Source organism: Gymnoscopelus braueri, assembly GCF_963280865.1.
Source record: "Gymnoscopelus braueri genome assembly, chromosome: 16".
Lineage (NCBI taxonomy): Eukaryota > Metazoa > Chordata > Actinopteri > Myctophiformes > Myctophidae > Gymnoscopelus > Gymnoscopelus braueri.
The window spans coordinates 14,338,403-14,365,456 of NC_137616.1; the positions used below are offsets into that span (position 1 = coordinate 14,338,403).

The window sequence follows — 27,054 nt, forward strand, 5'->3', positions numbered from 1 at the left end:
CAAAACTGTATTTAAGTACAGTACTTAAGTAAATGTTTATTAGTTACTTTCCACCACCGTCAAAGTTCAACAAAGTTTAACTCCACGCGATGGCACCTGACGCGACAATGCTTCGTAGAAGGAAGCTCCACCCTTTCACCCCTCTCCATAAGAGGGAAGCAATTGCATTCGATCATGTGTGACTGTACTCCTGTGTCGCATGATGAAAACATCAGCTCTACAAGTTCATGAGCTCGCTGTTTTCGGCGTGCAACATAGAGTATAAATTAAAGGGATATTTCACTTTCACATAAAAAATTAATTAGAACATTCTAATGCATGAGGGGCCGTGATTTTTCCATTACTTTTTCAGTTTTTTCAAAATATATTTTTTAAATGTTTATTTTATTTGAAAGTGAAATATCCCTTTAAGTATAATGTATGTGCCAATGAATCACCACTATCATCCCTAGCTTCACAGCACTGACCAAACACTGTTTTTATTTTTATCAAACATTTATGTTTAACTCTTTCTCAGATGTTTGTCTTCATGTCCGTCTTTTGTTGATTATTTTGTTGTTGTTTTTTTGTTTTGTTTTTTTTACATTAAATTGTAAGAATACAATAAACTCTGCCATCAAAAATTTGATCTGATTGGAAAATGCTAACTGGACTATAATTGTAAAAATAAGATCAAGATTTATTGAGGTACCTATAATGTATCCGATTTTAATCTTCTGTGTTTCATCATTACGCATAATCCCCACATGCACTCAAATAGGAATAATAATGTTTAGACATTGTCTGCCTCAAGTCAGTATTCTCTGTTCCACCTCCTCACTCAGTAATCTCTATGGCACATGTTTTTTATATAAATCTTTATTCAACGTGTTTTCTTTCTTTTCTTTTTTACCTCCTGAGTTTCCTCCTGATGAATAAATGGTCTTTTACAAACAGGTTGTTTATTATTGTTATTAAGGGGCCAAGGCCGTTCTACACACAATCTATGGACCATTATCTTCAGTCCCAGTTGAGGGGAATGTGAACAAATGAAGCCTCCATATGCCAATGGATATTGTACATAAAAGAAATCTGGAAAAAAAATCTGTGTGAGCTCCTTTCTCACGATGTAAAGTCTGTGGATCGAATGGCTCGGTGTGTGTGCCTGTCAGTCAGTCTGAAGGCCCCAGTTTGAGCTTTACCTCATGCAGGCTTCATTGAAATTGCATTGCATAAAACATGATGAATTAATGTATGTGCAATTTTTTAAGATAACATGAAATACTTTTTTGAGAGTTGTTATTTTCAGTGTATGACATATTTCCTTGTGAAAATAGCCGATCTACAATCTCACAACTTTTCGAATAGCAACGCGTTTTCACTGGTTTCGGTTCCGAGGAGACATAACATTTCTCTATTGGTAAATGGTTTGTGAACCCCTGATCTTAGTGTTTGTGTCATCATTTCACATGACGTTTCAGAACCACTTAAGTCCTTAGACCAGGGGTCTTCAACGTTTTTCGCAGGGACCCCCCACCACTACAGTGTTTCTGATGTTTAATGAGACTGCATTCCACATTGATTTATTGATTGATTGATGTACTTTATTTAGTAAGACATGAGAACATCAGTACATGGAAGTACAAATTCACAATACAAGGTTTACTAAACTGGGAGACTCATTAAGCACTAAGCTTGTTTAAGATGATTATAGACATGATCTGAAGTCATGGTTGTTTTTATAGTGAGAGGTAGTGGATTCATACAGTAACTTCATGTGTGATTCTAGTCTAGTCTTACTGCAGGGTGTGTTGGCATGACGTCTTTTACTAAAACTGCTGTGTAGATATTTAGTATTTGAAGAAATAATTTCATACATAATGACATTAATTACGATCATTTTCAACATTTAGAGTGTTTGTGAAAGCATAAAGCATTATGGGCTCTATTCAGGGGTGGATTCCAGAACTGGGCCTATACTGGGCCCAATAACTCAGGAGGCCCTAATCCAGAGTCTTTGTGTGAATTTCCGTGGTTATTAAATTTACATTTCTTGTCAAAGGGAATATGTAGCCTAAACATTCACTTTGAAGATGTCACCAGAAACAAACCTTCAGGACACCATTTCAGTTGAGTGTCTATTGCAGTGGTTCTCAAACCTTTTCATGTCAAGGACCCCAAAATGTATATGTATTTGGTAATGGACCCCCATCTGAAAAGGTTTTGTGCCAGGGACCCCCAGAAGAGAAGATGTATATTTAAAAAGTATTTTAAAAAAAACAAAAAAGCATTTTAAATATTTTTCAAATATTTTAAAATAACAGATGTACAAGCACGCAGCGCGGCACAAAGTGACACGCAGATCAGCTATGATATTATAAAGTATGACATCTTGTAAGATGCTGAGCAGAGGTCAGAGGTCACTATGTTATATTATATTAAAGTGTGTTCACACTGCAGGACCCACAGCTGGTCTCAGGACCACTGACCAGGGACCCTCAGGGTTCCTTGAGAGGGTTCCAAATGGACTCTTACAGGTGTGTAACTCAGAGGGCCCTTGAACCCAATCCAACAGAGAGTTTGAAATAATCAAGGCATTCATAGGTCTCACATCACAAGCTGTGAGTAAAGAGCAGTAAAGACTGTGTGTGTGTGTGTGTGTGTGTGTGTGTGTGTGTGTGTGTGTGTGTGTGTGTGTGTGTGTGTGTGTGTGTGTGTGTGTGTGTGTACACAGTTATTTTACTGTACTATGGTCTTCATGCTCGCTGAAATGTCCTGTCCTGTTAGCTGTTTTTCTTTTTGTAGTCACGTAAATGAGATGGGAGACTAGCTGTTACTGATGTGTAATCTAATGGGACTGCATACCTCATGAAAGTCTGACTCTAGAAACATGATCTGAAGTCCAGTTTCACTCTCATTCTTTTACAGTCTCTATGCTTTCATGCAATAGAGCACCGAAGTCTGACGTCACTGCCACTAGAGGGCGCTGTTTCACGGGTTTGTGGCTTTATTTTTTGTGTTGAAATCCCCATTTGGTAATCTTAGATCACGTCATATAAGAACTGTGTTCCAAACATAAACACACCACCCTGGCGATTCTGTCAGGGGGGTGGCTCTGCATCGTTTATGATATTCATTCATGTTTGATACAGCCTATTTCTGGCAAAAATGGAATTAATTCTGCCTTAAAAGTCTTAAGAACTGCTACTTCCGGGTCTGATATCACTGTTTCTACAGCAGCCGCGTTCATGGGAAATGTAGTCTTTGGGTTGTTTGACTCGTTTCTAGTGTTTATATTCGGTTCTTAAGTCTGACGTCATTTTGTAGTCCGACGTCACGTCCGGGTCCAAAAGGCACCAGCGCCGTCCACTCTTCATTGTAAACAAACATGTTGGAACCCGTAAATCTTTTTACAATAACCTCCTTTTTCAGAAATGAACCATTGAGGGTTAATAAGGGTCTTAATGCTAATATCATAGACAGTAAAAAGTAGGCTAATATATATATTTATATTTGTATTTATATATTATTATTAACATTTTATTATATATGTTTTTATATTTATTTATATATATATATTTATATATAGATGTATATAAAAAAACGATTTCCTCTTCTTTTTGTCGTTGCCAGGAAAGCGGTAAAATGACACTTTAGTCGTTATTTTAGTCTCAGATCTGTTAAAACAGCGAGGGACACAACACTGCGCATATTGGGAAAATACACACTTGGACTCGGAAGTTATTCTAGCGGGGCGCAACGTCACGTCTTAACAACCGAATTGTGTTAGTCTTTGGGTAAATGTGTACATTTACACCTTCAGTCGATGCTTCATATCCATATGAGTAAAATCGCCAGGGTGGTGTGTTTATATTTGGAACACAGTTCTTATATGACGTGATCTAAGATTCCCCAATGAGGATATCAACACAAAAGTAAAACCTGCGGAACAGCGTCCTCTACTGGCAGTGACGTCAGGACTTCGGTGCTCTATGCGCGGTGCCCTTTAAGTGTTACGACAGTACTGATTTACGGACGTTTAACGACAGCCGTTCTTTCTCACGTTGGTAGGAGAAAGCGCGGGTCAGATGCTATGGTCAGATGGTTGTTGCCTGTGTGAGAAACATCAAGTGACTCTAAAGTATCTTCTGTGAGACTCTCTTCTGTTAGGTGAGCACTGAACATGTTGATTTAAGAGCTGTAACATTATCTTATCTGTCATATGATATTAGCCTTAGATCAAGAAGACTATCGTAGATTTATTTGACATTTTTATATCTACGAGAGTCTTAGCCCTAGCCTGATAACCCCCCCCCCCCAGTTTGTCGTGGAATGGCACCAACAAAGCCCGTATTTCTCCTCCTAACATGTAAAAAATGCAACATATAAGGTGCTTACCCGCTTGCCCCAAATGTTAACTAGGTGTCCGTTGTGTTTGTGTAATGTATTAGTCCATATTGTTCAATAAAGAAGTGTTTTAATCCCGTTGGTGGCCGAACGACATTCCCCCCCCCTCGTTTACTTCCTGTTTACATTGAGTGTAATTCCGGCTTTCACCAGATGCGCCCCATCACTAACTTCCTCCAAAATCGGCCACAGACAGGATTAAAACACTTATTTATTGAAAAATATAGACTAATACATTACACAAACACACCGAACACCTAGTTAACATTTGGGCAAGCGGGTAAGCACCTTATATTTTGCATTTGCATACATCAACGATAGTCTTGATCTAAGGCTAATATGGTAATATGTTGTTTGATTTATGGTCAAAGTTGTACAACTACATGAAGGTTTATTTTATCATTAAACTTTGGCCAGTAGTTGTACAAAGTAGCTTACCTCTGGGGTGAGTCGGGTGACGTCACCCATCTATGTTGAAATACATTTTATTACTGCAATCTGATATAAGCCTAAAGTTATTTGTAAACTGGGTGCTTTTCTGAAAAAAAAAACCTTCTTCCTCTGTTCTAATAATTCACAACTCATAGTTATGGGTATCATATCATCACATAGAATGTTGTCAGCCATGCCTTTTGCTACGTCTGTATGAATTTTGTTATGTATTGTTTTGTATATATATATATATATATATATATATATATATATATATATATATATATATATATATATATATATATATATATATAATTAGTGTGGTTGCCCTAACAGGGCAACCAGACTATAGTAATCCTCGCACTTTATTATTCAAGATAAACAATATTTCAAACCGCATCACAGCCCACAGTTTATTTTTCCCAATTTAGTGCCATATGTCAAAATGACCGGCTTCACCGGGAATCGTGTGCTTGTATTTGGTTTGCAGATTGGTTGCATAGTTTTATTGATATTGATTTATTAGTGCATTAAATTTCCCCATCCACTTTAATGAAAAAGTGAAAAAACTCAAATTCAAGTATTTTTTTCTCAGAAACCGTAAGAGCTAGAGTTACTAGATTTGGAGGGGAGGTTCATAATTTAGTCCGAAATTATTGAAAAAATTATTACACTAATCGGCCACATGGTGGCGCTATAACAGCCCCCTTTACGTTTTGGCCTATAACTCTTGAACCGTAGGTCGTAAAATCAAAATTTCTTCTCCCCTGGATTCCTTGGGTCACGACGCATCTCCCCATATAGGCAACGCCCATTTGCGTCAGGATAGATTTTCCGCCATTTTGAATTTTCTTCAAAACACACTTTTAGCTCCTCCTCCCACATATTTTGTCCGGTACACATGATCTCTGGACCCATGCAATAATCTGGACCGAAACAGAATTTTGATAGTCCATACCGTTCGTCCGTAAATGGCTTCCAAAGTTAACGGGGGGGCCCGTTTTACAAAAAAGCCCACAAATCACGAACAAAACGTCCAGTCAATCCCAAATTTGAATCACATGTCAAGTGTGGTAACAAATCCCCCCAAAGAATTCCACTTTGATCCATAGGGGGCGCCACAAATGCTCAAAATGTAACCGTTTGATGCAAAAACCTTATTTTGGGGGGATCAATCCTCTCAAAATGAAACGCAAGTGATCTCAGGAGTTACGTGACAATGTAATTGGCACAGCCTCCGACGGTATTCCTCCCAGCGTATTCCTCGAGTCCCGGCGGCAGCGACTAGCGTCGGCGCAACCACACTCTGCAATTGCCCTGAATTGCGACGCGTCTAGTTATCCTTATTATCCTGATCCAGAGTGTTAGTGAGTTCTCTCTAACGCTCTGCCAGGTGAGCTGCTCTGCTCATAGACCCAACATTACACTGCCGTGAGAGGTCTCCGTCTTTAGTAAAAAATAAACAAAACTATTTAGCCACTCACCGAAACAAAGGCTGTTTTGTGTTGTTGAAAGTATATTCTCCAGGGTGGAAAGACTCAGCATCCCACCTTCTCTGTATAATACACTTTTGGGGCAGAAAATAACATATGTACCGCCAGACGGAAATGATTGTATTTACTCCACTGCGCCCCCTACAGATCTGGTCAATATAAATTACCATTGAGCAGATCTATAGAGGGCGCAGTGGAGTAAATAAAATAATTGTACAAGGAAAGAAAATACATTCTACAGTTGCTACAGCTACATGTAGGGTGACCATCTCCAAACAGGCCCATTGAGGGACAGGTGAACCCCTTTTGCGGGACATCACATGCCCGTGCGCGCGTGCACATTTTTTCGGTTATTGGGCGGATTGTGTACGTTTTTATTTTTTATTTTTGTTTACTTTATTTTGGTTTTAGGATTAGGTTAGGTTAGGGGTTAGGTTAGGTTAGGGTTATGTTATTTAATTCATATTTTTTCCTGATTTTACCGATTTATTATCAAAAAAAAAAAAAAAAAAAAAAAAAATGAAATGAAATCACGGATCTGTGAGAGTGAGGGTGTCGCGTCGTACGCACAGTGAATGGCCGTGATGCCAAGTTCTCACTATAAACCCCTTAAATTGTTTCAGAGGACAGACAGACATTAATAACAAATTTAATGCAGCTGAGAAACTTTGGTCAACTTCATTATGTACTTGCATAATACATGCATGGTATTTTGGTCGCAAAGAAATACCTAGTCTACTTTGGATCTGATGGATAGGGTTCTGTGCAGACTGCAGTCCATTTAGAAACACTTGGTTGGACCCTACCTGGTCGTAGTGTCACTGTTGCCTGGTCCATTGCTCCTGACATTATCAGAATGGCAGCTGCTAAATCCTCTGATCTCTGATGACCGTAACATTCTCTGTGTCCTCCTCTTCAATACCTTCGGCTTTGGTCAAACTACCCCCCAACTTGGAAGCACCAGGAGGTTGTTTGTTGTCTCCGCCAGACCGAAAGGCATGGCGAGAGATTATGTTTTACCCCCTGTCCGTCCGTCTGTGGACAGCTAATCTCGCACCGTTGGCTTGATCGCAGAGAAACTGTGCACACACACTCCCTGGATGCCAATTCAGATCCTCTGCCCCAATTTTTTCACATGGCCCTGTTATAGCGCCACCAGGAGGCAGCTTTTTGCAAAACAATTTTTTTCACAATACTCCTACAAACATCACGCAAAGCAGTACACAGTATCTCTATAGTCATTAAACTAAACGGGTCTTTCAGATTTTTCATGTTCCATCCTGATTGCCTAAAAATGGCTTCGAAAGTTTGCAGGACTGCTCCGTTTTGAAAAAAATGACTCAAATTATGAACATTATGAGCATGCAATTTCCGTGAAACTTTGCACGCACATTCCCACTATGCCGAGGAAGAAATTCTTGAGATTTTTCTAATCAGCCTCATGGTGGCGCTATAACAGCCCGATTCGTGTTTTTACCTATAACTGCACCAATCTGTGTAAAACTTTGTATGCACACTCCGTAAAGGTCAAGAAAAAGCCTTTGCCCTGCATTTTTCACATCTGCCTTTTATTGCGCCACCAGGAGGCCGACTTATGTAAAACATACTTCTTTACATTACTCCGTCCGATTTTATCCAAATTTCACACAAATCGGTACACATGATGTCTATAGTCATGTTTAATTCTGTTTAATTTTTCATATTCCATCCTGATTGGCTAACATTCACATCTAAAGTTTGCAGAAGTGGCCCGTTTAGAACAAAATGCCGCAAATCATGAATGCAGCGTCCGATTGCGGTCAAACTTTGCACGCACATTCACACTATGTTGAGGAACAAATGCTACCCTTATAACATTGGCCTGTTATAGCGCCACCAGCAGGTCTAATTTAGCAAAACAATGTTTTTGAAAAAAATGCCTCAAATCATGAATGCAGTGTCCGATTGCCGTGCAAGACCTAAGAAGAAATGGCACCCTTTTTACATTGGCCTAATATAGCGCCACCAGGAGGCCACAATAACCTACCTGACCTGGCGGAGGAGACCTGTGCTCCGAGGAGCACTTTTTCTAGTTTATAATTATTCACAACGTGGTCGCTAGTTTGAGTCTATCACTTTGTTTCTTTTTCCTCGGTAGCTTTCACCGTTTTAAAATACTTGCTTAAATATGCACACTTTGCAGCTAGCAGAGCTAGCTCTTGTATCCTCTTATTATGTTGTTGAGCTCCTGATTCTTTTCTTTCCGACTTGTAAACAAGCCAGTGAATGAAATCACTAGTTGCTGGTGGAATACAAGAACGCCTCGTCCCAAAACGGGAATATCCGGCGGCGAAAAACATAGGGGCGAGTGTGTTTTGGGCTGTGTTTCTCGACAGACACACACACACTGACAGTGTATGATATGAGTAACTATTGAGTTGTGTGTTTGCCTGGAGGGAGTGATACTTGACACTTACAGTATTCAACCATTAGTTTGAACTAATGTGAAAACAAACCATATTGTCCTGTCCCAGTTCTGTAGAAATAAACACAATGCTTGTCCTGTCAGTATATAATCAATGGCTTTAGAAAAAAATCCACTTTTGTCATGTTGTTATGACAGACTTACTGCCAGTAATAATCTCTGAATCTGCAGTATTGCATCTTTATAAAGTGTTCTTGTTTTGCTGTGTTTTACACAATAGAGACACACGGCCGGAAGCGGAAGGCCTACAAATCCACGCCCACTTTTGACGCTCGGGGTCCGTTAGAACGATGAACTGCAGCTCTCAATGCAATCTCTATGAGAGGCATTGTAAAATACCGTCATTTCACTGGTTAACTACTGAGGCTGTAGCGATTTTTTTTGTGTTCTAATAATCTGTCCCATTTGTTTAATTTGTCCTTTTTAATGTCCCATATCTTTCATCTCGATATACTACCCACAATATACTATAATATACTCCATCAGTATGTCAAAACCGCTAGCATCGGAGATCCATAGTTTAAGTGGTCGCATGGTATATACGTCACGGACGCATCCCTTGAGGTTTTCAATACCCAGAAAACTGGCGAAAGTGGCCGTTTTCAATAGTTTTTGGTCATTATCTCTGGAACAGAAGGTCCAATCTGCTCAGTTCAAAGCTTGTTGGATGCGTGACTTTGAGGACATTAAGCACGCAATGACACATTTTCGGGGTTTTTTTTTTTTTAGGGGAGGCGAGGTCTTAGTTGGGCAGGCGACCGCCTCTCCTCCCTTTACAGTGGGTACGCCACTGGTTGGCGCTCGGCGCTCGTAAAGACAGTGATGTCACTGAAATGCCCGTCTGCTGTCTACCCTCTGCTGTGTTAACATTATGGGTAACTCGTTAAAGTGGCAAATTAAATGTGAAACACATCAACTATTAAGAAAACAAGAAGATGTGTTGACAAAGACACTCCATACATTTGGAAACATATTTTTATTTAAATCAATATCGTCTTCAGTTAATGCAGGATAATTTTAAAAGTAGGCTAACTTTCATATCCTCTCATAGGGAATGCATTGGCAGCTGCAGTTCATCGTTCTAACGGACCTCGAGTAGCGGCGCTGTCTCAAAAGTGGGCGTGAAATTTGTAGTCCCCGTGTGTCTCTATGGTGGAGTAACCAAGTAACTGAATTTACTCAGTACTGTATTCAAGTACAATGTTGAGGTACCTTGAGTATTTACATGTTCAGTTCTCTATACAGTACATCTACTTCTCTAAATGCCGCTTCGAGTTGTGAGCTTGTAGATCTGCTATTTTTGTTGTGAAATGGGACATTCTGCATAATGAGCACTGCAAGTATATTTTGCTGCCAACATTTTTGAACTTTTACTCAAGTAGAAGTTTTAAAGCATTTTTTACTTACTTTTTACTTGTGACAGTATTTCTTCATTGTGGTATTGCTACTTTTACTCTTAACTTTTTAGTTTCAAGGCCCACTATGACTCTTGAGAGTGTACAAATGGAACCAAAAGGACCCTTACAGGTCCATTTGGTTCCATTTGTATACTCTCAGAGTTACAGACCTGTAAGGGTCCATTTGGTTCCATTTGTACACTCTCAGAGTTACAGACCTGTAAGGGTCCATTTGGTTCCATTTGTACACTCTGAGTTACAGACCTGTAAGGGTCCATTTGGTTCCATTTGTACACTCTCAGAGTTACAGACCTGTAAGGGTCCATTTGGTTCCATTTGTACACTCTCAGAGTTACAGACCTGTAAGGGTCCATTTCGTAACCCCTCAAGTCACCCAGAGGTATGCAATACTGTATTTGTTTATACATTTCTTTAATGAAGGCTGATTTAAGATAATTATGTCCACAGGCAAAACAGGTGGAGTGAAGCTTTAAAGTTATATTGCACTGACAGCATGTTCAGGTTTCAGTACTCTTGGTTTTTGCATGGGTTAAGTAGACTCCCTCCGTCTCTATTGTTTCCTGTCTATACTAATTATATAGTAAATAAAAGACTGTCCTGACTTTGATACATCTCATTCAACTGTGTGTGTGTGTGTGTGTGTGTGTGTGTGTGTGTGTGTGTGTGTGTGTGTGTGTGTGTGTGTGTGTGTGTGTGTGTGTGTGTGTGTGTGTGTGTGTGTGTGTGTGTGTGTGTGTGTGTGTGTGTGTGTGTGTGTGTGTACTTTGCAACAGGTCTGTGGAGGTGTGTCAAAGCTCCGCCCCCCGTCAGACTCATCTGAGACGATAAGATTGACCTTCAGATCAAACGCAACTTCCAGTGAGGAGGACAGACTGTCTTTCCACATCAGCTACAGGAGGGAATACTGACCCTGACCACTGGAACCTGCTGCTGACTCTGTCAGCTGAATGGACTTTAACAACAACCACGATTCACAGTGAAAATAAACTTCAGGGAACATTCTAGAGGAGGAAGTGTTACAGTACCACTACTGACTGACTAATTTACTGTATTAAGCAGAGTGTTTGTTGCTTCATTCAGAGACTAAATGACTTCCACGTTGTCTCTTCCAGAAGAGGATTTTTCCTGTCCTGTGTGTCGTGACATCTTTAAAGATCCTGTTATACTGTCATGTAGCCACAGCTTCTGTAATGCTTGTCTGCAGGAATGGTGGAGACGGAAGGAAATAAAGGAATGTCCAGTTTGTAAGGAAATACATTCAACAGATCATCTACCCCAGTGTATATCAACCCTGGCAAACGTCCCAATTTTGGGCCGGGGCTACTGCTGAGGTGTGCCGCGCCGTTTGAAGGAGGTTTGAAAAAAAAAAGATTTTGAAAAAAAAAAACAAAAAAAAGTTTTTTTTTTTTTTTTTTTTTTAAACAATAATAATAATCAGGCATGCAAACAGCCCCAAGGTGAAAATGGTGACAACATGCTGTTTTTTTTCGGGTCAGGTGTCACACTATTGCCCTATTTGGATTCAAAACGGCTAGTGGAAGCTGAAAAGCTACAAGTTTGCATGTCTGAATAATGCAAAAACAGAAATATTTGTTTGCATTTGCTTTTTTTCTCCCCCATATATTTTCATGATAAAAAAGTGCGTATCGTATCGAAATCGTATCGAAGTTGTGTGCCCAATATCGTATCGTATCGTTTCGTGAAATGTGAAAATCGGCTATATACCGTATATATCTATATACGGTATATAGATATACCGTATATATATATATAATTATAGATACCGTATATCTAGGTGTGCCCTGGGATTTTTTGGCTATGCCAGGTGTGCCTTGGCACAAAAAAGGTTGATAGACACTGATCTACCCCGTAACCTGGCTCTGAAGAACCTGTGTGAGGCCTTCATACAGGAGAGACGGAGAGCTTCAAAACGTAAGAGAACTGAGGATCTCTGCAGTCTGCATGCTGAGAAACTCAAACTGTTCTGTCTGGAATGTCAACAGCCAGCGTGTGTTGTGTGTCGAGATTCTAAAAAACATACCAACCACAGTTTCAGACCCATCGATGAAGCTGCTCTGGATCACAAGGAGGAAGTCCAGAAATTACTGAAGACTTTACAGGAGAAACTGAAGGTCTTTAATGAAGTTAAAAAGAAAAGTGACCAAACAGCAAAACACATTAAGGTCCAGGCCCGGCACACAGAGAGAAAGATTAAGGAACAGTTTAAAAAGCTTCATCGGTTTCTACAAGAGGAAGAGGAGGCCAGCATCACTGCACTGAGGGATGAAGGGCAGCAGAAGAGTCAGATGATAAATGAGAAGATTGAAGGTCTGAACAGAGACATATTAACCCTTTCAAACAACATCAGAGCCATAGAGGAGGAGCTGAGAGCTGAACACATCTCATTCCTGCAGAACTACAAGACCACAATGGAAAGAGTCCAGTTCACACTGCAGGACCCACAGCTGGTCTCAGGACCTCTGATGGACGTGGCCAAACACCTGAGCAACCTGACCTTCAGAGTCTGGAACAAGATGAAGGACATTGTCTCCTACACTCCTGTCATTCTGGACCCCAACACTGCCTATCCATCATACACCCTGTCTGATGATCTGACCAGTGTGAGAGATGGAGAAATACAGCAGCTTCCTGACAACCCAGAGAGGTTTGACGAAGTTGGCTATGTCCTGGGTTCTGAAAGCTTTAACTCAGGGACTCACAGCTGGGATGTTGAGGTTGGAGACCATGCAGACTGGGGAGTGGGTGTGTTAGCAGAGTGTTACCAGAGGAAGGGAGACGAAGTGGGTCAGCACTGGTTAATAAGGTTAGATGAAGGTAAATACAGAGCATTCTCCCCACCAGGGTCAGGCACTGATCTCTCATTGAAGCAGAATCCTCAGAGGATCAGAGTCCAGCTGGACTGGAATGAAGGAAAGCTGTCATTCTCTGATCCTGATACTAACACGCACATACACACCTTCACACACACTTTCACTGACACACTCTTTCCATGCATTTACACTGGTGATGGTGAAACTGTCCCTCTGAGGATGTTACCTGGGAAGATCAGTGTAACTGTGGAACAATGCAGTTAGACATGATGATGATGATGATACATTGAGAGTCTTTAAAGGAGGATATTACTCATAGAATCTAAATGATTGTGTTGTGGTCAATGACAGTCACATTAACAAGTGTTTCCTAAAGCAGGGGTTCTCAAACCTTTTCTTGTCAAGGACCCCCAAATGCATTTGGCCGTGGACCCCCATCTTAAAATATTTGGTGTGTGGGACCCCCATCCCCTAGAAGGGAAGATTTATATTAAAACAATTAAAAATGATTCAATACATTTTCTATATTTTTCCAATAATTTCAAAAATAGATGTACAAGCTGTGAGCTTGTAGATCTGCTATTATTGAATAGCCAACATATAAATGGATAAAGCTGTTAAAATGATTGTGATGCTATATTAAAGGTAGGGTAAGTGATTTGCGTTGGTTAAAATAATTGTTAAATAGCTCTGTATTCTGATAGTACTCATTGCTATAGAGTGTTTGTTCAGTATTAGGAGTCTCCTTGTCTCTCCACCTCTTTATTAAACAGAAAATGCATTTTCGTTTCAGTTTCAGTTTCATTTCCTATTTTATCCAACCAGGACAGAGAACTCAATCAGGATACAGATTAAACAAGTGAAATTGGAAGTGATGACACTAAGAAATGAGCATGCAAAATTGGAACTGGAACACTATACAAATTAAGCTTAAAAATGGGTACTTTCTCCTGATTGGCTGAGATTTTGACACCTACCGAAAAATGTATTTTCTGTTTATTAAAGAGCTGGAGAGACAGGGAGACATCTGTTACTGAAAAAACACTCTATAGCATTGATTACTATCAGAATATAGTATTTTATCCTTTTAACAAAATACTTTTTGTTTTAACCAAAAAATATCACTTACCCTACCTTTAACTATACCCCCTGGAACCCCCCCCCCCCCCTCCCCACTGGGGGTAAAGAGCAGTGATTCTCATCCTATGGGGCTTTTTTCTTTAAAACCTGTAAAAAATAGTTTTCATTGTTATCCAGATAAATTTAAATCCCTATTTAACAGGATAACAATGAAAACTTTTTTTCTCCTATCTGTGATATCATCAAAATGTCCATATTGTGATGATGTCATGTTTTTATGGATCACACTAATATACTAATATTATACTTTTTATTTTCATGTGATCTATTATACAAGGAAAACAACACCAATATGTGTTTAAAAACTCTGACCTTACTTAATTTTACTTTACTAAAAATGACTGATTTACTTTACTTTGTGGTACCTGTGGTACCAAAGAATTAGAGAATAAATAAATGTAGTGAAAAGGATGAATACACTCAAAGGGATAGATAAAGAGAAGGAAGGACATGGATGGAAAACAATATAATCAACTGAAAGTTTAAATACAGTGAGTCAAGCTGTTATTTTTGTTTTGTCTCTACATTTTTTGGTCTTCATACTCGCTGAACTGTCCTGTCAGCTGTTTTTCTTTTCATTCACTTAAATGAGACGGGAGACTATCTGTTACTGATGTGTAATGGAACTGCATTCCTAATTAAAGTCTTTGATTGATTGATTCATGTACTTTATTTAGTAAGACATGAGAACAACAGTAGATGGAAGTACAGATTCACAATACAAGGTCTACTAAACTGGAAGACTCAGTAAGCACTGAGCTTGTTTAAGATGAGATCCCCATGCACACAAATCATGATGACATATAAGAGACAGACAGATATACACACTACTATACAGAACGTCATACAATCAGCTTACAGGTTACTGGTATGAAGAGTGAAAAATATGCACAAGAGAAGGAAAAAAATGGGTAGGGTGGAGGGGGGGTAGGTTAAGACTTAGGGGTTAGACAGGGGCCATTTTCGAATTGCAGCCTCCTGAAGGTGTATCTTTAGGGCAGTTTTGAAAGTGAGGAGGGTTTTACACTCCTTTACTCCTTTTGGTAGGGCATTCCACATTTTTGATGAATAGCATGAGAACGAGTTCATTCCCTTATCCCTTTGTTGTGCCAAATCTGGGTTGATCATGATTCGTGGAGCTGCCTCTGGTGTTATGATCGTGGACTTCATTAACATTTTGGAAGTATTTAGACAAATACAGGGGGATCCCAATGTTGTGGTGTATCTTGAAGACCAGGCCCATAGCAAGCTGTACTCTGTCCTCAACCCTAAGCCATCCAACCCTAGCAGAATGAGCAGGGGTTAGATGGGTTTTGTGATTGAGACCAAGAAGTAGCCTTACTAATTTGTTTTGGGATGTTTAGAGCCTTATTTTTAAGGTCTGACTATAGAAACATGATCTGAAGTCATGGTTGTTTTTATAGTGAGGTAGTGGATGCATGTGTGATTCTAATCTAGTCTTACTGCAGGGTGTGTTGGCATGACGTCTGACTAAAACGGTTTTAGATTATTGTTACAAAACATGCATTAACCACTTCAGCCCAATGCATACTTGATATTTGAAAATAGCAGATGTACAAGCTCACAACGCGTTGCTTTGTGACACGTGAGCTTGTAACATCTGCTATTTTCAAAGCACTTTAAACATTTTGTAAACGTGTGAAATGTGACATTCTGCAAAAGGAGTAGGCTACTTTTACTTTCAGTACTTAAGTATATTTTAACGTGAATTATTTTCTTTTTTTACTCAATTACATTTTGAATTCCGGACTTTTACTTTTACTTACATAATAATTTACAGAAATTGCAGTATTGATACTTTTACTTAAGTAAAACATGTGAGTACTTTTCCACCACAGAAGAGAACATATTGGCCTGCTGCTCAGAGTCAGTGTTGCCATGTCTGCTTATTATAAGCCACTTTGGGCTTCTTTTTCTGTAAAGTTGCTTGTAAATATTGGTAGTTGCGGGTTGTGTTTTTTTGGGCTTGTTTCTAAGTGTAGTTGCTTATTTGGGCTCGTTTCCTAATGTTGTTAAACCATTGTTTCTCAAATATTGTCATGTCAAGGACCCCCAAATTAAATAATATGCATTTGTCTGTGGACCCCAGTCTGAAAACATTTTATGCCAAGGACCCCCATACAAGATTTGTTTTTCAAGAATATTCAAAATGTGCACACATTTTCTTGAATTAAATAGCAGATATATATCGGCCATTTTCAAAAAAACAATGTATATGTTTAAAGGGCGAAGGGCTTGCTTCTTTTGGGCTTGTTTTCATAGACCTGGTTGCTTGTTTCTCTCTCAAAAAAAAAGTCAGACCACCACAGACAGCACACACACACACACACACACACACACACACACACACAATTAGTGTTGTCTTATTTGCATTTTAAATGCAGATGGCCCACTCAGCACAGAACAGATAATCTACACCCACTTGAGGTGTGTCATTGTCTCCAAGTATCCCCCAATTTACACTTCTAGTATCTAGACTGTGGTCCAGTCATTCTCTAAGTACTCTCTCATTCCAAGGACCCTCAGTTTGATTTACATTGGGCCACGCAATTCACATTTATATGATTTTTATTTTCCAAATCCGATAACTAGTTTTTATAAGGCATGATTCGGTTTGTCCAGAATTCCTTTGATAACTATTTAATGTTGGTAAAGAGTCAAAATAGAAATTCTGTTCAAATAGGAATTCTTGTACATTCTCCAGTTATACAGTACTTATGTGAATGGGTGGTGAAGATTGTCCTAAAACCTCACATTGAGAACCACTGATAAACTATTTGTATTTCTCTTTTTATTCATTTATCATGTATTTATACAGGTGATCTCATTGAGATTCATTCTCAAGACACACAGTTCAGACGTAGCTTTGTTTACATAGTTTTCTGTTTACATGACATGTGGAAGGACAAGTAGGCAAACAGTTTATATATTATTATTATATGGCAAATTATACAACAGGTAGTTCCGACCAAGCAATCTGATTGGCTGAAATAGCTATCTAGCCGTGCTTCAAACCAGCATCATAGCACGGGCCTAATCACATTAATAAATCACTCCGCACTGCAGTCCGCACCTGATTAGACCATATATGGCACAGCTGTGCTGTGAAGTCACGCTGTCCCACGGTAGGAAATCAAACAGACAGTAGCCTGACCCACCGCCGCCACCGGAGAACAAACAGCTATGCAAAATGGACTATGTTGTTAATTTTGACTTATTTGGTGGACTTACGGTTGATCAATGGTTAGAAGGTTATAAATATCCTCCTGTGTTAAAGTAAAATTACTCCCATTTCGTTAACAGTCCAGTGTATGTTATACTTTATCGTACGAAGGTATCGCACGGCGAAAATAGCCGATCTACAAATTCACAACTCGTTGTCAGCTTGTAGATCAGTTATTTTGGCCACGTGACACGGTCGTACGACGGAGCATATAGCCTACTGGAATTCATTCCACTGCGCAAGCATTGATAGCTCAGCTGTGTTGATGAGACGGTGCCTCAAACTCAAAGCGCTGCTACAGGGACTATTTAATGTCTCTCAGTCAAAAACCTCTCTTTACTGGGAAATGGATAATAGCTAAACATTTTTATTATTAATTGCCCCACAATATGAATACATTTGGATGTGTTTTGTTGGTAACTGTTGTATAATCGCAATATTACACTTGAGGGTGTGCTTTACCTTACATTATTGTCACTCCAGTGATGCTCGCGGAACTCGGCTTCGCCTCGTTCCTGACCGCATCCCTCCCGCACCCTCTCGTGTAATATTGCTTAATTGTATTTGTTCGTGGATGACTCTGCACTCCTGGTCTCGGACGAGGACAAAGTGCAGGTTGAAAAAACCCTTTTAACCTGGGTTGCATTTTAGAGAACAGTCTTTCCAGTGAAGAATGGCAACAGATCAAGAAAGTCAACCAAAGAACAAGATGTTTGGGCAGGGTCTCCTCGTTGGTCAGTAGGAATGCTCTGAGGACACTAGATGGAGCACTCGTCCAATGTCATTTTGACTCTGCATGCACCTCATGGTGCTCTAGCACCTCAAAGGCATTAAAAACACAACTTCAGACCTATCAAAACTAACGGATCAGGTTACTTCTAAACCCACACATATAGGACTCACCTAACCCCTGCTCATTATATGCTAGGGTGGGATGGCTCAGGGTAGGAAAGAGTACACAAGAGGGAGCTCCACGGATCTCATTCCCCCCCAGATTCGGCACAAACATGGGGATGAATTCATTCTACTGTTATGGTGGCATAATAGTAGAATGAATGTGGAATGTCCTACCAACAGCCATCAAAGAGTGTGGCTTCCTACCCTCCTTCAAAACCGCCATAAAAGAGAACATGTCTGAAATTTGCAACTGGACCGAGACAAGTCTTCTAGCTTGCCAAAATAAATTACCCCCCACTGTTTTTATGTAAATATACTTTTACTGCTCCTAGTATTTATGATCTTGTATGTATGTTGTATGTCTTTATATGTCTTGTTGAATTGAATGTATAAACATAGTATACCTCAGGTGACAATATAGTATGCAGATTTATAATATCTGCACAACATGTTGCACTGGATATTGAAGGGAATAAATGTGTTTGGCAGGTCAGGACTTAAACTCATCCACATTTAAAAAGTACAGAAAGTGAATTATTTGTTAACATTCCCCCGTTCTGTGTGCCGTGCAGATAAGCTTAGAAAATAACTGATCTGCAAGTTCAGAAAGCATTGTGATGTGTGTTGTGAGCTTGTAGATTGGCTATCTTCAAAGAAAAGGAGGAATTGTGAACATCTGTGAATATGTGGAATAATCTTGAAAATGACTACAAGTGAGTAGCTATCGATTGTAAAATTAAATGGTGCAATTATGAATGTAAGAAAATGACTTGCCATTAATATGCTACTGTTCCAAAAGCATTCTGCAAGTCTTCTAAAAATTAAAAAAGGTAATGTCCAAAAAAACTGCATTAGATTCACATACTCGGCTAACCTTTTATAATCTAACATGACAATTGTATTGCACAGCTAAGAACTTTATCAATCATTAATACTGACATCTCTGGGTTTGCTCTGTGTGTGTGTGTGTGTGTGTGTGTGTGTGTGTGTGTGTGTGTGTGTGTGTGTGTGTGTGCGTGCGTGCGCGCGCGCCTCTAGAAACATGATCTGAACTTTCTGAAGTCCAGTTTCACTCTCATTCTTTTACAGTCTCTATGCTTTCATGCTATAGACCATATTCACACGGCGGCCATATTGGAATTTAACATTGAAAATGCCGCCACCCGGGGTGGCTACTTTCATTGACTTCATAGAAACATGGCCGCCGTGTGAATATGGTCTATGCGCGGTGCCCTTTAAGTGTTTCGACAGTACTGGTTTACGGACGTTTTTACGACAGCCGTGCCTTCTCACGTTGGTAGGAGAACGCGCGGGTCAGATGGTTGTTGCCCGTGTGAGAAACATCAAGTGACTCTAAAGTATCTTCTGTGAGAATCTCTTCTGTTAGGTGAGCACTGAACATGTAGATTTAAGAGCTGTAACATTATCTTATCTGTCATATGATATTAGCCTTAGATCAAGAAGACTATCGTAGATGTATTTGATCGACATTTTTATATCTACGAGAGTCTTAGCCCTAGCCTGGTAAACCCTCCCTCCGGAAATCTCATATCTTAGCCCCCCCCCCGAGTTTGTCGTGGAATGTCACCAGTAAAGCCCGTACTTCTCCTAACATGTACAAAATGCTAAATATAAGGTGCTTACCCGCTTGCCCCAAATGTTAACTAGGTGTCCGGCGTGTTTGTGCAATGTATTAGTCCATATTGTTCAATAAAGAAGTGTTTTAATCCCGTCGGTGGCCGAACAACATTCCCCCCTCGTTTACTTCCTGTTTACATTGAGTGTAATTTCGGCTTTCACCGGATGCGCCCCATCACTAACTTCCTCCAGAATCGGCCACAGACGGGATTAAAACACTTCTTTATTGAACAATATGGACTAATACATTACACAAACACTCCGGACACCTAGTTAACATTTGGGGCAAGCGGGTAATTACCTTATATTTTGCATTTGCATACATCAACGATAGTCTTGATCTAAGGCTAATATGGTAATATGTTGTTTGATTTATGGTTAAAGTTTTACAACTACATGAAGGTTTATTATCATCAACTTTGGCCAGTAGTTATACAAAGTAGCTTACCTATATATATATATATATATATATATATATATATATATATATATATATATATATATATATATATATATATATATATATATCTTTCTTTGTGTGATATGAATAACTATTGAGTTGTGTGTTTGCCTGGAGGGAGTGATACTTGACACTTATTAAACCATTAGTTTGATCTAAGTGTGAAAACAAACCATAGCGTTGTCCCAGTTCTGTAGAAATAAACACAATGCTTGTCCTGTCAGTATATAATCAATGGCTTCCACAAAAATCCACTTTTGTCATGTTGTTATGACAGACTTACTGCCAGTAATAATCTCTGAATCTGCAGTATTGCATTTTTATAAAGTATTGTTCTTGTTTTGCTGTGTTTTACACAATGGTGGAGTAACCAAGTAACTGAATTTACTCAGTACTGTATTCAAGTACAATGTTGAGGTACCTTGAGTATTTACATGTTCAGTTCTTTATACAGTACATCTACTTCTCTAAATCTCAGAGGAGAATATTGTGCTTTTAATTCCACTGCAGTCATTTAAAAACTTTATCTACTACCTTCTTTGCATATTTAATTATTTATACGTATTATTACAATACATACATTAACCAATTAAAACCTATTTTATACTTGGGATATTGAAAAATAGCCGATTTACAAGCTCTCTTTTTTTTTGCTTAATATTTTTATATTTACAAGAGAATTGTGTGAGAATCGTGTGAGAATCGTGATCTCAATTCTTATGGAGGAAAATCGTGATTCACATTTGAGCAAGAATCTTGCAGCACTAGTGTGTGTGGGTGTGTGTGTGTGTGAGACTTGTCACATGTGGATGGAAAACAAACAAAAACACGCACGGTTGAAAAACTGTTTGGCTTCCCTCTGTGATTCCCAATCCCTAATGCTGTGCACCTGTGACACCCCCAAATTGGCTGAGTCTCCGCCTATGCCCAGGTCAATTCAGTAGTATCACAGCACCATCACAATACAAATATTAAACCACAATCAAATTGGCTGCAACACAGTTATTACACTGACGGCATGTTCAGGTTTCAGTACTCTGAGTTTATGGGCTAATTTGGCTCTCCCTCCCTCTGTTGTTCTAGACTCTCCTCCTGACTTTGATACATCTCATTCAACCAATTAAATAATAATAATAATAATACATACAATTTATATAGCGCTTTTCTAGGTACTCAAAGTCGCCTAACAGACAAATTAAAACAACTTTATTAGGAAAAAGTAGTTAAAAAGGCTAAATACTATAAAAGAAGGGTAAACAAAGGGGGGTAGGGAATGCAAGCCTGGCCACAGAGAAAGGCCTGTCACCCCAGGTTTGCTTATTTGTTCTGGGGATGTCCAGGAGGTTGGCATCACCCGATCTGAGGGAGGGGGGCGTGGCGTTGGAGGAGTTCAGAGAGGTAGCGCCGTAGCGGGGAGCCTGGTTGTTGAGGGCCTTGTAGGTGGTGATTAGTATTTTGAAATCTATTCTGTGCTATTGCAGTAGTGGAGTCTGGATGTGATGAAGGCATGGATGAGTGTCTCAGCAGCAGTGTGTGATGGGCTGGGATGAAGGCGGCCCCAATGTTGCGAAGGTGGAAGAAGGCAGTTTTAGGGATCTGGTTGACATGGGACTTAACCCATTGAGACCTGAAGCCGATTCTACATGTCTCCTAAATCTCAACAGTATTCTGAAAAACGTATGTTTCTATATCAGTGGTGCTCAAACTTTTTCATGTCAAGGACCCCCAAAATGACATGTATTTGGCCGCGGACCCCCATCAAAATATTTTGTTCCAGGGACCCCCCAAGAAGCAAAGATTTGAGTTAAAAATGTTCGCTTTAAAAATATATATATTCAAAGATTTGCACACATTTTCACGATTCTTCAAAAATAGCAGATCTACAAGCTCGTAGCGCGGCACTCGGTGCCGCGCTATGAGCTTGTATATCTGCTATTTTTGAATAGCCCAAAGTGTAAAATAATGCTTTTTTAGCTCAAATCTAAAAATGACACAGTTCCAGGTCTTAATGGGTTAATATTTTTGGGGCATACGTTATATGTGTATCAGATTAATGGCAAATTTGTGTTTGTGTGTGTGTGTGTACTTTGCAACAGGTCTGTGGTGGTGTGTCAAAGCTCCGCCCCCTGCCAGACTCATCTGAGACGATTAGATTGACCTTCAGATCAAACACAACTTCCAGTGAGGAGGACAGACTGTGTTTCCACATCAGCTACAGGAGGGAATACTGACCCTGACCACTGGAACCTGCTGCTGACTCTGTCAGCTGAATGGACTTTAACAACAACCAACCCGATTCACAGTGAAAGTAAACTTCAGGGAACATTCTAGAGGAGGAAGTGTTACAGTACCACTACTGACTGACTAATTTACTGTATTAAGCAGAGTGTTTGTAACTTCACTCAGAGACTAAATGGCTTCCTCGTCATCTCTTCCAGAAGAGGATTTTTCCTGTCCTGTGTGTCGTGACATCTTTAAAGATCCTGTTATACTGTCATGTAGCCACAGCTTCTGTAATGCTTGTCTGCAGGAATGGTGGAGACGGAAGGAAATAAAGGAATGTCCAGTTTGTAAGGAAATACATTCAACAGATCATCTACCCCGTAACCTGGCTCTGAAGAACCTGTGTGAGGCCTTCATACAGGAGAGACAGAGAGCTTCAAAACGTAAGAGAACTTCATCAGGGTCTGAGGATCTCTGCAGTCTGCATGCTGAGAAACTCAAACTGTTCTGTCTGGAATGTCAACAGCCAGTGTGTCTTATCTGTCGCGAGTCTAAAAAACACACCAACCACAGTTTCAGACCCATCGATGAAGCTGCTCTGGATCACAAGGCGGAAGTCCAGAAAGCACTGAAGCCTTTACAGAAGAAACTGGAGGTCTTTAATGAAGTTAAAAAGAAAAGTGACCAAACAGCAAAACACATTAAGGTCCAGGCCTGGCAGACAGAGATGCAGATTAAAGACCAGTTTAAGAAGCTTCATCAGTCTCTACAAGAGGAAGAGGAGGCCAGCATCACTGCACTGAGGGAGGAAGTGCAGGAGAAGAGTCAGATGATAAATGAGAAGATTGAAGGTCTGAACAGGGACATACTAATCCTTTCAAACAACATCAGAGCCATAGAGGAGGAGCTGAGAGCTGAACATATCTCATTCCTGCAGAACTACAAGACCACAACGGAAAGAGTCCAGTTCACACTGCAGGACCCACAGCTGATCTCAGGATCACTGATGGATGTCACCAAACACCTGGGCAACCTGACCTTCAGAGTCTGGAACAAGATGAAGGACATTGTCTCCTACACTCCTGTCATTCTGGACCCCAACACTGCCTTTCCAGTATACACCCTGTCTGATGATCTGACCAGTGTGAGACCTGGAGAATGGCAGCAGCTTCCTGACAACCCAGAGAGGTTTGACCACTATGGCTATGTCCTGGGTTCTGAGGGCTTTAACTCAGGGACTCACAGCTGGGATGTTGAGGTTGGAGACAATACAAACTGGGAAGTGGGTCTGTTAGCAGAGTCTTACCAGAGGAAGGGAGACAGAAGGGGTCAACGGTGGAGAATAAGGTTATATCAAGGTCAATACAGAGCATGCTCCCCACCAGGGTCATTCACTGATCTCTCATTGAACCAGAAACCTCAGAGGATCAGAGTCCAGCTGGACTGGAATGAAGGAAAGCTGTCATTCTCTGATTCTGATACTAACACACACATACACACCTTCACACATACTTTCACTGAAACTCTCATTCCATGCATTTGCACTGGTGATGATACTGTCCCTCTGAGAATATTACCAGGGAAGATCAGTGTAACTGTGGAACAATGCAGTTAGACATGATGAGATGATGATGAGTCTATAAGGGGGAATATATTACTCAGTTTAGCAGAATATGTGATTATGTTGTGGTCAATGACAGTCACATTAACAAGTGTTTCCTAAAGCATTGGTTCTCAAACCTTTTCATGTCGAGGACCCCAAATTTGGCTGTGGATCCCCATCTTAAAATATTTACTTCCCCTAGAAAAATGACTTTGAAGATGTCACAAGAAACAAACCATGATTCCCCAACCAAATTTAAATCTGACCTAAAAACATTGCTGTTCTCAAAATGTAATTGGACTCCCTCAGTGACCTCCACGGAAGGACCCCAGTGTGAGTTAATATACATAGTTACTGTCCACTACTGTTCAATGGTTTAAGAGTAAATGTACTTAGTTACTGTCCACTACTGTTCAATGGTTTAAGAGTAAATGTACTTACAGTAGTTGCTGTCCACTACTGTTCAATGGTTTAAGAGTAAATGTACTTAGTTACTGTCCAACACTGTTCATGGATTTTAAGTACTGCACATTGGCTCTGATAGGATCCAACTGCAAGATTAATAGACTGGCTATTTGTCTTATTATGCAGAATGTCTGATTAATGTGCAATAATTCATATTTTACATACAAAAGCTATTTCAGGGCTCAGCAAAGTCATATCTTCTGATTTCCTCAGAAATACAACCTTTATAATTTAGGCATTTAGCTCCAGAGCGACTAATTATCATGTTGTGATTCTCTGCCTGTTCCCTGACAGCTACATTAGTCTTCACTTTTTGTTCGGTTCTGATCGTTGACTTTAATATGGATTAAATCTTGTGAACGCTGAATTCTTGCCTGAGCGTTTCTGTGTTGTCCTGTCTGAGTCACTGAACGTTACCTAAAGAGTTAATATTTACAACAAATATGTTGACTATCCAGGTTAAATACATTTTATTGTAAAATATTATATCTTGAGTAAAACTAATTCCCTTGATGTTATCCCTCCTCTATAATGACTGTCAGTAACATCACATTATTATTTTCTTTATCAAACGAACTTTTCAAACTGATTATGCAGGGCATTTAACTTTGATAAATAGCCTACATTTTGTTACAAATTTAGTAATTCATAATTCGAGTACATTCTGTATTCAGATATGACTTATTCATATTACGTTCTGATCTGCCTAGTGACAGACAAGACTTTGGTGTCAACTTGGCCACAGGCATAACTTCATAATGTCATTCAAATTAATTTATTAGCTGTTGAGAAAGTTGACAACGTTCAGTCAAGGGCCAAGTGACTAAAACAACTGACTTACCAGAAAACACAGCAGAAATATATGTCCTGTTGCTACTGTTAAAGTTCACTTTAAAAGAGTTGACATTATTTATTTCTATATTGTACAGATCAGTTTTGTCTTAAGATGAAAGGCAGAGTGACAAGACTAGTGATGATGTCACCAAGAGACACATACTGGAGCTGCTCCATAGATGGTTAATGGAACATTAGAACATAATAACAAATAATGGAACATTATTATGATATAATAATGGAACAATAGCAGACTATGATATAATAATGGAACAGTCTAGAATCCATCCATGGTGATTTAGCTATGAACTCAGAGCAGTAAGGCTACGTAAATACATTCAAGCTAAACTCATGTGGATGTAATATTAACAATTCTATGAGCCACACAGTTCAGTGTCAAATGGACATCAGCTCATATAAAGTGTTAATGTTCTGATATCCAGTTTAGGGAGACTGTTTTGAGACACGATTCAATATCATTTGAATAGAACAATATACATGTTTTAGTGTGTATTTTGCATGTAATCACGGCCCCCCATATCAATATAACTGTGGGTGTAACAGATTCAGATTCACTTTTTCTCACTTAGATACACTGGTTAGGTACATACATGGACATGCAGGTTTCCCCTGCATGTCCACTAGATGTCACTACTGACTATATTATCAACCTAGAAAGCTGTACATGAACAATGTGAGAGTTAAACAGTAAAGGCCTTTGGTTGATGCAAATGAGCTGCTGATGTAAATTTATTAATTCATTTTATTTAGCATTTCCTACAATTAAAAAAGATACATTTCAAAAGATTTTCAAAACACTGGGGGGGGGGGGGATTTCAAAACAAATTCAAACTTTTTTAAATAATGTACGTAATACATTTTCAACTTACAATTTTTTTTGAAAATAGCAGATCTTAATCTCACCATGCGTTACATGGCGTTGTGAGCTTGAAAAACGTATGTTGCTGTATCAGTGGTACTCAAAACTGATTCATGTCAAGGTAAGGACCCCCAAAATTATATGTATTTGGCCGCGGACCCCCATCTCAAAATATTGTGTTCCATGCAGGGACCTCCAGAAGCAAAGATTCAAGTTTAAAATGTTCGCTTTACTAATATATATACTGTATACATTCAAAGAGTTGCACAAATCTTCAAGATTAAAAAAAAATAGCAGATCTACAAGCTCATAGCACGGCACTAAGTGACGCGCTATGAGCTTGTAGATCTGCTAGGGCTCTATACTAGATCCTCTAAGGGGGGTCCCCAAATTATTTTAGGGGGTCCCCAGATGATTAACTTAATGTGCAACATTGAACAAAACAACATACAGTATAAGTGTACACAGGGTATCTGCACATTTCTAAAGTTACAATTTAAGGACTTATAAGACCTTTTTAATACCTCTAAAATGAATAAAATAAAATAATAATGAGACCATTACTACGTCAAAAGTAACCAACAAACTATCCTATAAAAAATTGTCAAACTTTGGCTAAATTGTCAAATATTACATGAAAGAGGCA

General features: G+C 39.4%; 2 protein-coding genes across 2 annotated transcripts; both read left to right on the plus strand.

The window, feature by feature from the left end:
- Positions 1 to 11,280: 11,280 nt before the first annotated feature.
- LOC308103799 (nuclear factor 7, ovary-like) lies at positions 11,281 to 19,703 on the plus strand (the record flags this gene model as incomplete). The annotated part of the gene is made up of 3 exons (XM_080453972.1): positions 11,281 to 11,391; positions 12,641 to 13,028; positions 19,693 to 19,703. 3 exons carry the CDS (start codon positions 11,281 to 11,283, stop codon positions 19,701 to 19,703), a joined length of 510 nt encoding a protein of 169 aa, XP_080310098.1.
- A 3,113-nt stretch (positions 19,704 to 22,816) lies between these two features.
- LOC308103800 (E3 ubiquitin-protein ligase TRIM35-like) lies at positions 22,817 to 24,626 on the plus strand (the record flags this gene model as incomplete). The annotated part of the gene is made up of 1 exon (XM_080453973.1): positions 22,817 to 24,626. One exon carries the CDS (start codon positions 22,817 to 22,819, stop codon positions 24,239 to 24,241), a length of 1,425 nt encoding a protein of 474 aa, XP_080310099.1. The 3' UTR covers positions 24,242 to 24,626.
- Between the last annotated feature and the right edge of the window lie 2,428 nt (positions 24,627 to 27,054).